The sequence below is a fragment of the Perna viridis genome, chromosome 11 (genome assembly GCF_037379345.1).
Source record: "Perna viridis isolate PV_CMFRI_1.1 ecotype Kerala chromosome 11, ASM3737934v1, whole genome shotgun sequence".
Classification (NCBI taxonomy): domain Eukaryota; kingdom Metazoa; phylum Mollusca; class Bivalvia; order Mytilida; family Mytilidae; genus Perna; species Perna viridis.
In genome coordinates, this window is record NC_142455.1 from 34,971,374 (window position 1) to 34,989,837 (window position 18,464).

General features: G+C 32.5%; 1 protein-coding gene across 5 annotated transcripts in view; it reads left to right on the plus strand.

Moving 5' to 3' along the window:
* Window positions 1-18,464, plus strand: part of LOC148603870 (uncharacterized) — a 53,504-nt gene that overhangs the window by 23,555 nt on the left and 11,485 nt on the right. For all 5 annotated transcript variants that reach the window (XM_088551511.1, XM_088551509.1, XM_088551512.1 and 2 more), the window contains 15 exons: window positions 670-706; window positions 1,209-1,490; window positions 2,761-2,865; window positions 3,134-3,418; window positions 4,138-4,249; window positions 4,639-4,846; window positions 5,276-6,150; window positions 6,522-6,636; window positions 7,301-7,492; window positions 8,400-8,436; window positions 8,952-9,233; window positions 11,051-11,155; window positions 11,402-11,689; window positions 12,648-12,759; window positions 12,983-13,190. In XM_088551511.1, coding sequence (XP_088407637.1) covers window positions 670-706; window positions 1,209-1,490; window positions 2,761-2,865; window positions 3,134-3,418; window positions 4,138-4,249; window positions 4,639-4,846; window positions 5,276-6,150; window positions 6,522-6,636; window positions 7,301-7,492; window positions 8,400-8,436; window positions 8,952-9,233; window positions 11,051-11,155; window positions 11,402-11,689; window positions 12,648-12,759; window positions 12,983-13,190 — 3,243 coding nt within the window. The remainder of the gene's footprint in view (window positions 1-669; window positions 707-1,208; window positions 1,491-2,760; window positions 2,866-3,133; window positions 3,419-4,137; window positions 4,250-4,638; window positions 4,847-5,275; window positions 6,151-6,521; window positions 6,637-7,300; window positions 7,493-8,399; window positions 8,437-8,951; window positions 9,234-11,050; window positions 11,156-11,401; window positions 11,690-12,647; window positions 12,760-12,982; window positions 13,191-18,464) is intronic.

Here is an 18,464-nt window from a genome sequence, read left to right on the forward strand (position 1 = left end):
GAGCACAATTTAAATGAAGAATGCTCTTCATGTCTAAACATATGCGATCGGTCAACGGTTTTGCACGCCGTTGAAACATAAAAAAATGAGACATTAAATTCTAAGTTCTTTTAATAACAATTCATATGTTTCTGTTTTCTTGTTCTTGTATATTTAGTTTGGCATAAAAAGGCAATACACGGTAAGCTATAATATAGTTTGCTTAATTGCGGGCTTGTCTTATTTAAATAGCTCGAAAATGTGTTTCATAGACTCGTAAAACACCACGTGTAAAGCCGATTATACAATGGTAATTTGATGATAAACGCAGTAAATGTAATTATATTTTGACTGAATTAACAGATGATTAGAAGAAGACGGCTGGATATATATGTCATTGCACCCTTGTCTCATTTAATTGCATCATTATAAATTTTATTCGAAAAGTTTATCACTTTTTAAAACATACATTGTTCAAATACAAAAACAGATTACTTATATTCTTATAAAACTGCTGTGCAATGTAAAATAACGGCAGGTTATTACAAAACAGGAAACTATAATTTTAATAAGTGTTACATTATATTGCAATCTTTATAAAGATATTGATGTGGTGTTTATTTGACAATACATGTACAATCGGAATTATTATTTTGTTTTAATGTTTTAGTTTTTTTTTCATATTTACAGATTGGAAATGTGATACAATTTAGTGGAATCAATATATGTAAGTAAAGTATATCTGACTGGTTTCCCAAATTCAATTTCCTGTTTAAAAAGACCTCTACGTTTTGTGTTTTGTCAACATACGAAGTCAGACACGTTAAATATTGAATCAAACATAGGGTTGAAGTTTGCTATTTTAATGGGGTTTTTTTTTGGAAGGGGAGGGGGGTCAATAACATCTTGTTTATTACCATATAATAAATAAAGGTTAATAAAAAAATAACAGAATGATTAACTCAAGGAATAGTCAAAAAAGAGAGTCCAAAAAGCAAAATACAATATCAAGGCAAAAACCGCAAAGTTAAAATCAACTTCAATGGCCCTTACTTAGTCTAGGCATTCCCGGTTGAAATGTAGATTAACTCTGATTTTATAGCCTAAATCACCGGCTTCTATTAGGTTTAGCTGCGCGGTATTACTGTAAAACACACATCTCATTATACACATGTAAACTATCGGGAGCATATTTTGTCCTTAATGTACTAGCAAAATATTCTTTTCAGATCCGAGTCCAAGTTCAGCCACCATTTCTAACCGAACCAATACAGAGATCACGATAGAATGGACCACCCCAGAAACATGCTACCACATCCTTCAGTTCGTTCTGTATCTCCATAGACCTGGAAACGTGTCTGTCATGTTCAACATTAGCAGGGAAAATAGAACAATGACATTATTCGGATTATCTCCCGGTGCTGGGTACACAATAGACATGTATACAGAGTACGGAAATGAGACGTATGTTGCCCGAAGTTTGACTCCTCTGACTGTTGATTTTGAAACTGGTAAGAAATATCTTCGATTAAGCTGTTTATATAACCTGAGCTATAAATGTTGTAAGTTTATACAAATACAATCTTGATTTAAGGATTTTATCATTTTTCTGTGGATACATGTAAATAGTAATGTACATGTAATAAATCAACAGAAAATACATGTACATGTAATACGCATCATTATTCAAGATATATTAAAGCAAATATTTCAGCCTCTGCGAGAAGCATCATTTATTTTTTTTTGTAAATAAGCAAGCGGGGTGACATTTTTTATACATGTGAAAAAGGATATGTATTCTGACAGAAAATAATAGCAGATAACCTTGATTATTATTTCAGAAGAAATTCAAAATGAAAGCACAATGAATATTCTTACAATAGTTCTACCAGTGGTATTAGTGATATTACTTACTATAGCAGTAATCGTAATTGTTCTGTATAAATATGTTTACAAAAAACGTCTCCGACGACGGTCGAAATCCACATCTCCTGCTCCAGACTTACTACTTAAAAACAACGACAGACTTCCCATGGTTCAAATGGTTGCCAAATCCGGTTCATATAGTCTTTCTGTCCCGAAAAGACCGATTTATGATGGAAGTAATATGTCACCGGAAGAAAATGTCATGTTCCGTCTTGACTTGCCAAAGGGACGGGCTAATACTTTGGCTCCTATAAGCTCAAGGCTTGGAGACTATGCAAAAACATGATAATTAATTAATGCTAAATTTATTGTGTATAATAGTTTATTGTTAATAATGGCATGTAATGGTGTAATTTTGGGGAAAATGTCATTGGTATTATTTTATGGTTCCAAAATCATGATGTATCAGATAATATTTTACAAATATGGCAGCTTGATGCATGCGATGTCATATTTCATAGAATACTCAAATGAGATATTCACCGTGGCTCATGGCATTACTGTTTTATTCACCGTGGCTCATGGCATTACTGTTTTATTACATTTCTCTCTAAGAATTTCCCGCTAAGCGAGTTTCTCTTCATCGCGATTTTTAAAACAAATACTTTGCATACATTTAATTTGATCGAGCCAAGCGCAACCTTTTTTGTAGATGTTCCTTTTTATCTCTCGCGAATCTATGTAAAATGTTTGACTATTCAGGATATTAATGTTCACTGTATACGTTATATGAATAGCAAAATTGTAGTTGAAATCCTTCCGATTGAAATGTTCACAACTTTAAACAATATATTACTGTGAATGTTAAAGGAGATAAAACATTGTAACAGTAATCAAATCTATTGATATTTCCAGCTTCATTTTGTTCACATATACAGCCATGTTACCCTGGTCACTGTCTGAGTTACACCGACCTTTGTACCTGTACAAATGGATTTATAGGCACCTCATGCCTTATTTGTAAGTGTTCTGAGTTAGTATTGGCATATTAACATGTTTATACAAATGTACGTGTATGTTTTAATAATTATATAATGAAGTTGCCGGACTGTGCTAGATATTCTGTGGAATCAGCCTATCAGTCTTTTTGACTTATGTTTTAATAGCAAAAGTCTTTGTTTTATTTGTTAAATCATAATGGTGTTACATGTAGTCTTGTTTAACTTGTTTGTATTTATTTTGTTACTTTGTAATAAACCATTTCAATCTTTTCTATTGTCTGTTTTAGTTGATGCCCAATATAGGCCAAATATTCTGCGATACAATGCAACAATCAAGTTTGATAACTTTAGTACAGGGGAAACATTGTATGAATACAGATCTGACAGGGGCTATACCAACATCACTTGGTCCAATCAACCCTCATTTAATAACTTTGACCTTCAATTAGATGCAGATTTCAAATATTTAGAGATATTTGGTGCTGTACCTGCTTTCCCTAATTATGTGAACAATGCTTCCTTTGGAATCGTGGAAGGACGAGTCCAGTTTACGCATATAAGATCTGGAAGTGGTAAGTTTTGTCGTTTGCATCTGGTTATAGTAAAATATTAAGGAAATGTTTATATACTGCAATACTGAAATCAATAGAAGACAGATAGTTCAATTTTGGCGAATCTTATCAAATAAGTGAAAAGATATTAACAAAACAAGTTGAGAGAATGATGTTCACCATGCCTGTTCGTATTATAATTTTATTGAAGAATTAATAATAAAATCTTTTGCTAGGAGAAACAAACCATAACAATATAGACAGAACGACAAACAAAATGTAACATTTTATGTATATCGGCAAAAAATACCGAAGCATCAGCAGTGGGATAATTCAAATACCTTAAAATCCAAAAACAGGGATTAATATCAGATGCTCTGGAAATGAACGTAATAGTTAATCAACTGCTACTGGGACATATAAATAAATATATCCTTTTTAATGAGTTTGTTATATCCCAGAAAACAGTGAAGTAACATTTCATATAGACTTTAGCTAACGTAGTTGCAAAAGATGCCCAGAAATCTCCAGTTTTTCTGAAAGAGTTGATTCTGTGCACCAATGCAATGACTTGAGATCATATTATTAATTGTTCATTGTTTGTTTTTTTTTGGTGGATGACTGTCTCAGTAGAAATCATACCGCATCTCTTATTTCTATATTGATTAGCATTTACATGTTAATTGAACAAAACACTAAGATTAAATTATGTACGTGTTATATTGGTGTTTCGTGCTTAGAAGTATCGAACAGAAAACTGGTATGTCAGCAAGCTACACAACGACAACCTATTCAGGAACTGAGATGTCAGCTTAATGATTACACAGTGGTCGACGCGTTGTCGGGGGATAGGTACGTTCAATTTTAATTAAAAAAATAACCGTTGTTGGCAGGGGATAAACGCGTTCATTCAAATAACTGATTTTTAAGGGGAGAGGACCGTTCAATAAAAAAATAACCGTTGTCGATGTTTTGTCCGGGTATATGTGCGTTGGTTAAAAATAAAAAAAAAAAAAAAAAAAAAACATGGAAATGATTTTGAATGTTTTTCGAAAAATAAGTCAAATTGTTTGGTTTATATCTTTTAAAAAAGTAGCACTAGAGGAAACGTTTCATCATGTTTGCTAGATTGAATATGTTAAAATTAAAGGAATGTTTAAGGGATTTCATTTACCTCATACAGAATAATTTCAAATAGACCTCATGAAGTCAAATAACACGTTACCTTTTTTAAATTACAGCTTTAAATTCTTCTTTGAAGCAAGATCTGGTGGTTTTGTAGAACTAACCAGGATAAATGATGGATCCATCACTGGAACGGAATTTTATAACGGATCCTTGATAACTGGCAAGGTAGAATTTCACTTTGACTTTGACGTTCCCGTCCACTGTTTCGATTCATCCTCTTGTTCAGACCCTCCTCTGGTACTATTACAGGATGTTACAAAGGTAAAACAAATTATTAAAGTAAACATCAACGCGCTTCTTAATCGTTCTGTATCACTTATACATGTAAGACCAACTTTGCAGATAACTTTTCCTTTGAGTTCAATGTGTTTTACTTAAGTTGAAACGGTATAAAAAAAAAAAACATTTTGACTTTCGCCATAGTCAGAATGTAAATTAAAACGTGCACCTATTCGAAAACGTTTTGAAAATAAAACTGCTGGAAGTAAAGACAATTGCACCCTGTATATGCCGCCATGTGCTTGTTTTGCAATTAGAATTGTTAAATTTAAAAATATAGAATTCGATATCACAATTGACGCCTAAGATAAGTATCTCAAGTGAGCAACAAAATAAATGCAAAACATTTGTTATTTCAACTAGTCGACTTAATAAGATGACGTTTGGTAAATGTTTCATTGTTTGATGCAGAATACAGTTCGTCCGTTTTGGGTGGGCTGGTCTGACAGAATATCTAGTATATACAGATACACATTTGAAGTTTGGAAGCTTCAATACAACGAGACAACTAACAAGCTTCATGAACCACTGATTACAACCACTAGCAATCCTGTGCCGTTATATATTATTCAAGTCCTACCAGGCAACATTTCGTATCCTGAGTTTACACCAACTGAACCAGGAATGTACTCGTGTATTCTTGAGATAAATGACCATGCAAATAATTCAGAATACATTAGACGTGTGGTTTTATACGACCCGTTGTCCGAGATTGAGGTCAACCAATCAAATGCAATCGTTGTTACCTCGGCAAACCCTTTGACAAATTACCAATGGATTACTAATTATACTCTTTTGAGTAATTACGACGTATATTTACAATGGAAAAACTTATTCAGAAATAAACAGCATGAAGATGAACATTACCTTGCAGAAATTGAAACCTTTGAACCAAGGCTAAGTGATAATATTTATCGCCATAACTACAAACGAATACTCTCACGATTTGACGACAACGAGGGAAACAGGACAAAACATGCTGTCGATAATATAAACGGCATCGTTAAATTTCAATATAATTATGAAATAGTGAACAGGCCTTCTACAATCGTTCCTGTGAGTGGTTGGATAACTCTGAAACCGATAAATGACAGCACTGTCATAAGTATGGTAACTGGGTCAATTGGTGATGGTGATACTCAACAGATATGGATTAGAGCATTTGACATATTCAATGCCAGTAAAACTGAGACAGTGGTTGTTCGTTATGATAAAAGTGAACCTGTAACTTTTCTTTCAAATGTAGAGTTTAATGTACCCTCAGATGAATCAGAATTTAGAAGCAGGTAAGCTTATTCCCCTTTTACTTAAAAAAAAAACAAAATTCGACCTACAATTTAACTTGGTAAGTTTCTGACCTCAAAATATTTCATTAAAACCTATATCTATAAATGAAGACTGTAAATGAAACATATCGTTATACTTAAATTGTTTTAAAGCGTAATCAAGGGAACCAAGATTATAGCGGCAATAAAAAGAATGTAATCTTTATGTAAATAAAATAATACATACAAAGTAACAAAAGCAAATATGCAACTTGGACTCCACTAAAAACTTGGAGCATGGACCAGGTGCACCGGTAGGGTAAGCGTCTTCTGCTTTCCTAGAAACACCAGCCGAGTTGCTCATGAAATAAACATGGATATCCTTTCTGCAGGTTTACACTCGAATCAGAAGATTTACACAGTGGAGTTGTAAATGTTGATGTTAGTATCGTTCTGAATGAAACTGGCGAGGTTAAACTCAGCAAAATGTTCCATGTTCAGAATTTGGTACGTATTAAATCAATATACATAGTGTTCTTATTGGTTATTGTAACAATGTTTAAATTGGATATGATAGTAAAATCGTCTTTAATGTTATTTCATTATTCTTCTGAATTGAAATATGTCAGGTAATATAAGTATGAACCATATCCTCGTGGTAGAACCGGGATTGTGATAGCGTACCCCCCAAAAAATAATTATTTTTATGAAGTGAAATATAGAAAGTATCAAATCATAACTAATTTTTTAAAAAATACCAATCATACATATTGCAAATGTCTATAAAAATGTAAATAAAAAGTGTAAAATTTAATGCTGTTTTGGTACATGAGGTCAACTGTATTTATGACGGTCACAAACGACGTGCGTATGAAATATATCAATTTGTAAAAGTAACTTAAACAGATTCAAAACTTATTTTAGGACACTCAATTTGAATATTCGGACTATTCAAACGAGATATTACCTCATATTCTCCTTTATCGTGTTATATATCAATCGCTATTTACACAGAAAATACAATGCGAATGAAGAACAATGACAGGGAATATGACATCATATCCTGTTAAGGAGTCCAAGTAAAATATCATATACGGACTCAAAAAAAGTCGTACTTAATATTAGAACTGTGGCGACAATTATTATCATTCTAGTATTGTAATCGTTATAGACAGAAACAGAATGTGTTGCTATACTGGACTGTTATTGCATACCAATGGGAAAGTGTTTTATGCGTCCTATCATCCTAGAGATAAATAACTGTGATTTAGCACTTCACTTGGACAGGATAAAAGACGGTACATATCTTTTAAATGTAACCTCAGTCAATATGGCAACTCTACAGACATCAACAATATTACAGGTACTAAACGTTAATGTCACATAAATAACTTTATTTAAAATATACCATTGTTTAAGAAAAAATGTAATAAGCATGAAATTTACTGCAAAGTCATGTTTGTTTGTTTGTTGGGGTTTAACGTTCGAGCATCAATATTTCAGCTATATTCAGACGATGAACATGAAATTGATGATAAAATGAACATGAAATAATGATGAAATGAAAAAGGGATGGGACACAAGGACAGTTGGGTCGACAAATTTTGATTGCTTTTGAGAACAATGGTTTGTGCGATATTGTAATCCTTTTTAATCATATTATTTATCATAAGATATATATTATTGATCGAATCACCAAGTTACATTTGAAATGAAGCTAGACGATTTAAGTTTTCTACTTTTGATTGACGTCTGATCTTAACTATCCAATTACTGATTTATAAATAATCGCTTTATGCACAATTATACTTGATATTTGCTAACTTAAATATCAGTCGCTATAAGAATCAGGCAGAGGTTTAAACATGGTATGAAAAAACCACCATTTGGAAACTATTTGCACCATCAGAATCAAGGAAATATGGTAAGATTGTCCATATCATGTTGGTAATTTGAGTTATAATTTCATTGAATCGAACTTGAAATGAACATTTCAAGGGCAGATAAATCTGTCAAGAAATTAATTTTATTATATATTGTCGTAAAAAATTCTGAACAAATCTATTCATGCAGAGATCAAATAGTGGCTTTTTCATATAAAGAAATCCTCCTTAAGTGAAATTATATTATTAGACCGGTGGGTTTTTGACATGAAGGTTTCTGATTTTCCTATTTTGCCTGATTCTTACAAATAATTACACTTAACTCAGTTAAAACATAAATATTGTGTTTAACATATTATCATAATCCTGATATTGTGTTTTCTACAGGTCGGTGACGTACAAAATTTTAGAGGTATAAGTAAATGTAAGTTGAATTACTTATATGGTCATTCGAAAGTCATCAAAAACAATAAGCAAGAAACAGTATAATACAGCCAAAAAAAAAAAAAAAAAAAAAACGAACTAAAAAATGGGATACTGGACCAGATAAAGGAATGGATACAGGTAATAGCAACACCCATTGACGTAATGTTTTGCTATCAAAAGGTTCACGACAGGAGTAAGCTGTGGCGAAAGTGATGTTTTCGTATGGTATTTAACTGTGCTGTTACTTTGGTAATGAAAGTAAACTTATTCATGTATTATGTGGCCTTTACAGCATGCTTTATGGTAAGAGTTTTTCCCATCATTGTAGACCACGAGAGGACCCGTAGAAGTTTAATTGTTCATTGGTTGACGTTTGGTGGATTATTGTCTCATTATAGAACATACTACATCTCCTATTTCTATGTTATTGTAAATCAGTGAGAACATTTTACGGTAGAGCTGAATATAACTCATTTAGCTATGTTTGAAATGTTTGACTTTATTTTCTTTTAGATCCAAGTCCTCAGTTAGTATCAGTAATGAACAAAACTAACAGCCAAGTCACCATTCAATGGGTTGACACTCCAACATGCTATCCAAAATCGAATTACGTTATCATTCTTCATCATGCAAACAATGAGACAGAGCATTTTCAAGTAAATAAGGAGCTTAACAGTTTTATTGTCACCGGGTTGGCTCCTGGTTCAGCATATAAAGCTGACCTATATACTGACTATCTATTCGAAGGATTATTGATACAAAGTCCTGAACCATTGACAATTTCTTTCTCAACTGGTAAGATAGATATTGATCAATTACATTGAAGTAAATAATGTTTATATGCTTACGTTTTGACTGCATAATTGGTATCATCTACTCCATTGAATATACAACCTACTGGTATTCTATCTTAGCGGTAATTTGTACATTATTTATATGATTTATACTTGCTGACTACGCAAACTGACTTAATACAAGAAATGGTCGAATTAGTATGCAACTAGCATGCGCCGATTACTCGCGTATAAATCCACCTTTTTCATAGTGTCAATAAAATTACGTTTACTGTGACGTTGCAACGATTGGCGAATTTGTACTTTTAACCGTCACTAAAAACAATAATATCAAAACAAATACAAATAAAATGCGGTACATATACAATAAAATCACAATTGACAAATCTCTTAAAATATTTTTTTTTTCTGAAATGATATAAATAAATCAGTGTTGTACTTTTTTTAATCAACGAATAAGATTACCTGCATACTAACATGTACATATTTATCGTCTGGTCTCGCGGTGAAGAACAACGTGTTGGAAAAGCATGATGCTCTTACGATTTAATTGTTCTTGTAAACTACTTAGTATGAAGAACATAATAATGTAAACAAATTAATTGTTTTGATATGCACTTAGCTTCATCAACTGACGCACGTGATAAATTATGAATGGACCCATTCGCGAATCGTGATTATCCTTGGTCATCTGATAAAATAGTCCCCATTAAATGATTTCTTAGGTAATATTTTGAATATAATGTAGATAACGAGCATCATTTTCTTACATTAATCGCACATAACCGATAAAAGAAATACATGATATTTTGTTTTGAACAGTGACTTCGTCAAACATCGGGCTCACGCGATATGAGCAGTGATAAAGTCACTATGTTTTTTTAGCTTTAAATAAGCATATACTGCAGTGACATGTGTATGTTAATCATATGAAAAGCATTGATATGAAAATCATACAGAATCATGCTTACCACCAATATATACATTTAAATATACATTCTTTGATACTAAAATTATTTCCATGAAACTTCATATAGGAAAAGGGAATACTGTTTAAGATAATGAATGTTGCCATGTGTTTTATGTACAAAAACTTCAATTTCATTAATAATTCTAAACATTTGGCTCGATATGTTTACATATGTTGTAATTTTCCTGAGTACTGGGTAAACACTAATTTTTCTCTGCAACATGTTTCCCTTTCTACGATATAAATGGTACGTGGATAGAGGAGGATTGCAATAGACGTTGTTTAAATGATACGTGAATTGAGGAGGATAGCACTATACGTTGTTTAAATGATACGTGGATCAAGAGAGATTGCAGTATACTTTGTTTAAATTGATACGATGAATTGATAAGATTGCAATATATCTTGTATAAATGATACGTGGATCGAGGAGCATTGCAATATACGTTGTATAAATGGAACGTGGGTCAAGGAAGGTTGAATAGATGTTGACTATGTTAACACTTCCTTATTACAAGGGTCTTGCTGTAATCATTAGTAATTGTTGGTTTTCGGGTGGTCTTATGTTCAATATAAAGGGGTCAGGTTTATTCTTTCGTTAGTTAACATGCTTTGATTCCTTCTCAGGATGTCCAACAACTATGGAAAAATCTGATCATACAATGCTTGTCGACGAGTATATGCATAGTTGCATTCGTGTCGAATTTGAAGCAACTCTTTTCACTTTTAAACCTTCATAAGGTCACAAGTTTATAGGAATTGGATAAATTAAGATAAAAAAAAAACTTTTTATACGATCGAGAAATTAACTCAGCTGTGTTTATGTGCATGTTTGTTTTACATTGTAGAGTCATATTGTTCGCATTTAATGCCTTGCTACCCTGGTAGTTGTAAAGCTGACGTTGATGAGTGTATTTGTCGTAATGGATTCTTTGGGAATTCTTGTTTAGAATGTAAGTTCTAACAAAATATATAATTTGATGTAAAGTGCATTACATTATCTCAAAATGAAAGTAGAAAGTTGTTTTCTGCTTTTAAGTTAAGAAATTACTTAGTTTGATAATCTAATTCTTGTTTGCCCAGTTCGTTATTTAGCAGTTCTATTTTTCTCTGTCTTTGTATTGTTTCAATTGTTTTCTTTTATTGGGTTTGCTACACTTTAAGACAATTTTCTTATGAATGATTAATTCTACTTTCAGTCGATAATCAATATAAACCTATTCTGATGTCAGGCTCTGCGAAAATTGCCTACGTTAATACCACATTATCAAAAGAAGTGTTTTCCTATACTACTAATGCAACAAGAGAGGGCAATATTACCTGGACAAACCAGGCAGAGTATAATGTAATCAATTTCAACATTGAGGCTTCATTTGACGGTTTTGGGACATTTGGATTACTGCAAAACTATCCAAGTTACATTTCAAATGTCAGCTTTGGAGTTGTTGAAGGTGGTTTTGAGATTTACCATTTACGAGATTCAACAGGTAAAAATGTAGTTATTACTTCTCACTTAAAGAAATTTATTTGTCAATATATTGTATATTTGTTTATGTCTAGCGACTCTGTAAGTTAGTTTTCGAATGTAATTTATCGACGTATTATGGCTTATGATACTCGTATTGGATGTGATATTGAAATAGCGGCCCGTCTGTCCGTCTGCGTATCTGGATTGTAGCCTTTTTTGCTTTTGATATTTTACATGTACTGAGCCAATTGTTCGCATAACATTGATTATTGACTTTCAACTTTAATACGAAAGTTAAGGTCAGTTTTCATACCTGACAGATTCGTACATGGCTGTGATTTTATTAGATTTTTTATACTTTGCATGGAGGTTAATCCAGGACGATGCACGGTAGTCTAAGGACGATAACCTTTGACCTTGACCAGGAACCTTGGCATCAAAATTTTCTGATTTTGTATATGTAACATATCAATTAAAGGATATAACTAGTCATTTTTGAAGAAAGGTGTTCATATTTTGCATGTCTTCATGAATTCGATAATTATGCACCCCTCTGAACCATGAGATTCGGTGTTTTCACTGTGTCATAGTTTTCCTTTATTCTTTTTTCTACCACGGAGATGACATTTTATGTGCAACTCAGTGGATGCCTCTAGAAAAGCAGAAGATGCTTATCACAACGGTACACCTGATCCCGGTGTTTTACTGGCTTCCGGGTTCCTTATTAAGTTTTGTTTCTTTTACGTATAATTTTGGTTGTTCTTTGTTGTGTTTGTCTGTTTACTTCTGTTCTTTATCTTTGGAATATATTATTTTGATATATTTTAATATCAACAACACAAAACTTTATCTCAAGTATTGCGGAAAAAATATGGTATGCAAATTAGAAGATAATTAGATTTAACTCCGGATTCAACAATGAAATTCTCACTATTACATCTACTCATTTACCATTTGATATTTTATTTGAATTTTAGCCCTAAGTCATAGCACCATTGAGTGTACGGATGCCACGAATGACAACCCTGTACAGTTTTTGTCTTGTCAGGCGCAGTATGAAGACATGATGTATTTTGAGTCTGGTGACATGTAAGTTATACATCTCAAAACCTAGTTAAATAGTAATCAAAGGACGCAAGATTTCGAGCAGGAATCAATTGAATATATTCCAAGGATAAATACCAGACACACAAAACAAAGAACATGAAATAACCAAAAAAAAAAAAAAACAGTGAGAGAAACGAGAATATGAACAATCCACAAAAATTATTGCCACATTATCCAGGTTCATTCGCAGGTTGTTTAATTGTAGATTCCAGATTGTCATATCAGTACGATCAGGCGGGAATAGAAAATTGGTTAACTTAGCAAATGGAAACAATGAGGGAACTCAGTACTATACTGGCATTTCAACCAAACATCTGTTAGAATTTAGATTTGATTTTGATGTACCGTTGCACTGCTCTTTGACAAGTTCATGTGAAGACAGTCCATTAAAACTGAATCAGGACGTCACTAAGGTATTTATTGTGTAGTTTTGCAAACTGCCCATTTCCTACAAAGGTAACTTAAATAGAAGCAATGATATGGCCAGGTGAGCTATTGCACTCACTTGGCGTGCGTCTTCGTTGCCGTCTGTCGTCGTCGTTAACAAACATCTCCTCCTCTGAATTTACTGAATGAATTTGGATGAAACTGATTCCGAAGAGTATCCTGCTCAAAATGACAGTTAAAATTTTCGATCTGTTAAAAAAAACATGGCCGCCGTTACTAAAATACAACATAGGGGTCAGAAAGTAGTTATCTCCCAAACCGTTAGGTTTAACCAAATTCTGATTAAGGTAAAAGGCTTTGCCATAATGAGGGCTATCTGTGATGTAATTTTGAAAGCAGTTTTTTTTTATATATCTCCCAAACCGTAAGGTTTAACCAAATTCTGATTAGGGTAAAAGGCTTTGCCATAATGAGGTCTATTTGTGAAGAAGATCTGTTGACCCGTGTTGGAGTTAACGCCCTGTTTTGACGTTTTATTGCTGTTTTTGATGTTATTAAATTCAAAAATCTTTTTATCAGGAAAAAAACTGTACAGAATTCAATGAAACTTGGTATTACCGTTATTTAGGGTATTCTCCTAAAATTGGCCCATTGGATTTTTGAAAGGTGAAAAAAGCATGGTTGTCGATGCTAAAAATTGAACACTAGTTATTGTCAATGATATCTAAAACCGTTAGGTTTAACCAAATTCTGACACGAGGTAAACGATTTCACCACAATGAGCTCTTTCTGTGATGTAATTTTGATCTGTTGACCCATGTTGGAGTAATTGCCTTTTTGGGCGTGTTTTGTTGCTTTGATGTTATTACTTTCAAAGATTTTCCCCTCGGAATATACTGTACACAATTAAATGAAAGTGAATATTACTATCCTGCACAAAATGACCGTTTGGATTTTTGATTGATGAAAAAACATGGCCGCTGTTACTAAAAATAGGAAAAAGGGGTTGAAATACAGTTATTTTGGCAAATGTTTTAAAACTCGCTGAATTTAGCAAAATTCTGATGTAGAGTAATATTATTCGACATCAGAAGACGGACCATTGCCAAAATTTTCAAAATGATTTGTTGTCTGTTGAAGGATTATGGCCCCTGTAAGAGATTTGTTTGTCGTTTTAATATGTTTTACTCTCTGAACCCAATTGCAACAAAATTTTATAAAAGTTCCTTTTATGGCTTCCTCCACAAACTGACCATTTATAATTTTCCATCAGTCATCAGCCGTCGTTACCAAAAATAGAACGTAGAGGTCAAAATGCTTTTTTGTAGTTTTTTTTCTCAACTATGGAAGAATAATGAAAATGAAAGCTATCCATAAGATAAACATCATATTCTGAGTTGACGGTGGTATTGAAATTATTTTTTGGCGGCCATGTTACGACGATTTCATTCAGATGCTTAGATTCCACCTTTGGGAAACTAGGTAACTAAGTTGAATGATGATGAAAAAAGATTGTATTAGGCGGTAATTTTTTTGCTATTTTTTTGGTTTTGCTCTGATTGCAGCTATAATTGGTTTATATAGTAGATAAGGTCTCCAGATATGAATGATGATAATGAAAATATTGGATAGCCGTGGTTGAACTTCATTTTATGTTCTTCTTAGGAAAATCTATACTAGGCTAATTAATGCCCCTTAAGACCTGATGGAAATAACAAGGCATAGGGGACCCCTTGCCATATTTTTGTCGGAGGTTCTGAAAACATATTTAAGGCGTTTCCAATATTTTACAGTGCCTTAGGTACTCTCTATCATTCATCAATAGATGCCTTTTTTCGTCATTTTTTGTCAAACATGGTAATAAAGCATGATACCTTTACTAGCCTAGTTAACAAGGTAAGGTTTATCACGTGATCGATTCTGGCTCTTCGAGAGCCTCCTGTGTGGTCTACACATCCAATTTGAGTCAGGTTATTTTACACTTCTTGACAAAATAATGTCTGAAATGATCATAAATAGTCTTTTCGTGATTATTATACATTCAGGAAATCTTAAGAACTGTTTTTTTTATTTTTATAGATGTAAATATTTTCTACCACACTATTAAAATGTGTTGCTTTGGTCCTTTTGTCGACGTAAACGCAGCAATTGTAGTAATGAACATTTTTGAAATTGTTGTGATGGTCTTTTAAATAGACTTTTTACATAAATGAATCAATTCCGATCTGATATTTATGGGACTGCTATTTAAGTATTGTTTTGTCTAGACACCTTGCATTAATGGCTCATTACCTATTACATATTTATTATAACTTTAAATTGATGGGTTTTTCTTGTCTGGTCAAGGTTTATTTGCCATAAAATATCTTGGCATCGCAACGTCGAGCAGCATTCCTAAATTCAAATTATTCCAAACAAAATAAGCCTTTGGTAAAGAAAAGAATCTTAATTTTGAATTATGAAGATTTGTTTTCTTGATTGTTTAATAAAGTTATATTTGCGTCACTAACTCAGGGGCAGTTTACAAACAATGCTTAACTAAAACAACTATTGCTGTATTTAATCATCTTTGAATTGTTAGTTTTTATATGAATGATGTATATTATGAGGTGGTCGTGTACAACTTGTCACCGTACGTTATACGGTTCGAATAAACTTTGGTAAATAACACGTGTTTAATCATTTGTTTATGATTTCCCCGCGTAATTACATTGGTGTTGCTGCATTGGTCTTTCTATAGGTTTACCATTTGATGTTTTGAAAATACTAGTAAAATTATTTCTGAAATGAATAAATTCCAACTCGTCACTATTATAAAAAAAAACTTCTTAACTTGCGTTTCATTGGAAATAACGGTGCGGATTTCTAAAATACAAGGCTGAAATTCAAGGCGAAAACATGTCTTCTAAACTTTAAATGTTCAATTTAAAATGGGTTACAGACTTTTTTTTAAATGTCAACATTTCATTGTAATGGACATATGGAACTGTATTGTAAAATGACAATTATTTTCTTCTGAAAGATAAATGACTAAGCAATTGTAAGAACCTGAATTACAAATGGATCCTCTTCGTTTAATCTCAGTTTCTGCTATAAAAAGGACGTATTATCGTTAAACAATCCTACTTTCGGGGATTTTAAAGGATTTAGCTAAAAGATATTCTTTCTTTCGGATCAGGTCAGTTATAAAGTCAGTCTCACACGAGTGAAGGAAAAGGTGGACAAATATGTTGTTGATGAAAACTTCCGGCATTTTGTAAACATCTTCTTCTGTAAATTTTGAAGATGCTTTGGAATTATGTCTTACAAAGTATGAGGAATCTCTACCAAGAACGATATATCTGTATCTAGGTGTACCATACTTTTTTGGGAAAAACAACGATATCCTGACTTGATTTTTATAAGTAGCTCGGTGGGTGTTTTTAGAAAAGCAGAGGACGCTTACCCTACCGGTAAACCTGGTCAATACTCCAAGTTTTTAGTGAAGTCAGAGTTGCTCATTTTCTTTTGTTCCTTTTTACTTATTGCAACGGCTTGATTTGAGCATGATATGACACACACTGTATTATACTCCGTAAAACAGGATCGAGCCAGAGACCAGCGACAAACCGATTCGTCTTAAGAATTAATCAAGTCAAGTCAGTTATTTGGCCTTTTAAATATCATAACCTACCTTAACGCATGTATGCCGTCTTGACACACCTGCCAAACCTCAAGGGTCATCATTCCACATGAATTCAGTATTCTCTGTTTAAAATATTTCTAGTTATTGCCCTTTCACCAGTCAGTACAATTTTGTTGCTCAAATATGTATATACATATATTTGAAATTTGGTACAATTATGTGTCTATACTGTTACGAGAAATATATATATATATATATATATATATATATATATATATATATATATATATATATATATATATATATATATATATTTATATATATCATTTAACTGGTAAAGCTTTTAATGTAAATATTTTTTAAATTTAAATTCTGTGTTTCATCATGATTTCTGTTAATGTCAAATGATGTTACAATTACGAAAAATATGCATGTGCTGCATTCGACCATGTTTTGATCTCGTAAAAATGTACTTCTTGGTATCCGTCCGCACATCGCTTGATAACAACAGTGGCACTTTATGTACTTGAGAACCAATTTATACACATTTTTTTCACTGCCAAAAGTAGAGGTGGTTTACAGATAACAATAACAATATTTATAAGGACTAAAGCCGCCATATTACAAAACTATAGTCCTTTTCATGTACAGATCTGTATTTTGAAGAAACCCTTATCTTCACGTCCAACATAAATCAACCTAGTCAAGATCGATAACTCTTCTAAAGTCCTAATTTCATGAACAACGCTTATAACTTTTACCTGAATATGTGCAACAACCGGGTTTGTACATGTAACATTTTAAAATCTCATAAGATAAGATAATATATATAATAATTTTCGTAATCAATAATTAAAGTAATACTATGATGACTTACATACTACATCCTAATTTATCCACATATTTAAAGCATATTAACCATTGTCATGAAGGCTTAAATCTTGAATACTTATCTGACTTTTTCATCGCATGAGTTTCGCAAAGTTAATGTTTAGTAGTAGTTGGTCTTATAGGAAACCTGTCTGAATAGCAGCATAAGGTTGTATTACAAATATATATTCCTTCGTGAAATGCACTAAATAGTCTATCAGGTAAGGAATTCTGTGTATATACATCATCTTCCTGCTTTCACGTTCAGGGCACTTTTTTTTAGTTTGATGTATATTTAACTGCTGACATTTCGATACTTAGTTGCCGTTATCACTTACATCATGTATGTTTAAATTTTACTCCTCGTCTAAACTTTTGAAAATTAGATTAACATTCAAGAAATTTTCACGCCTGTTCCTTATTGTAACTATTATAATATGAGGGGGAGGCGTCAAAAGTATGTTATTTCACGTGTGTCTAGTACATTTTTATTTATTATTACAATGAAATTGCATTCAAAGAATTAGTTATCATAACAAATTACACATGATTTACCACATCTGTTCGATGAATTGGTTGTGGTTAATTTAGATAATTTCATACGTCCATTACACCAATAACAAGTGAACACCCAAGGCATGTTACGCGTTTCAAATCTGGTAATAATCCAGAAGATTGGGATTTCACTTCATGTTACAGTGAACATATTTGCATATGTCTGACATGTAGAGAACCGGTGTCCGTCCGATGCATTTTATACGTGGCAGAATTTCTTAAAATACATGATTTTTATTTTTATTTTTAT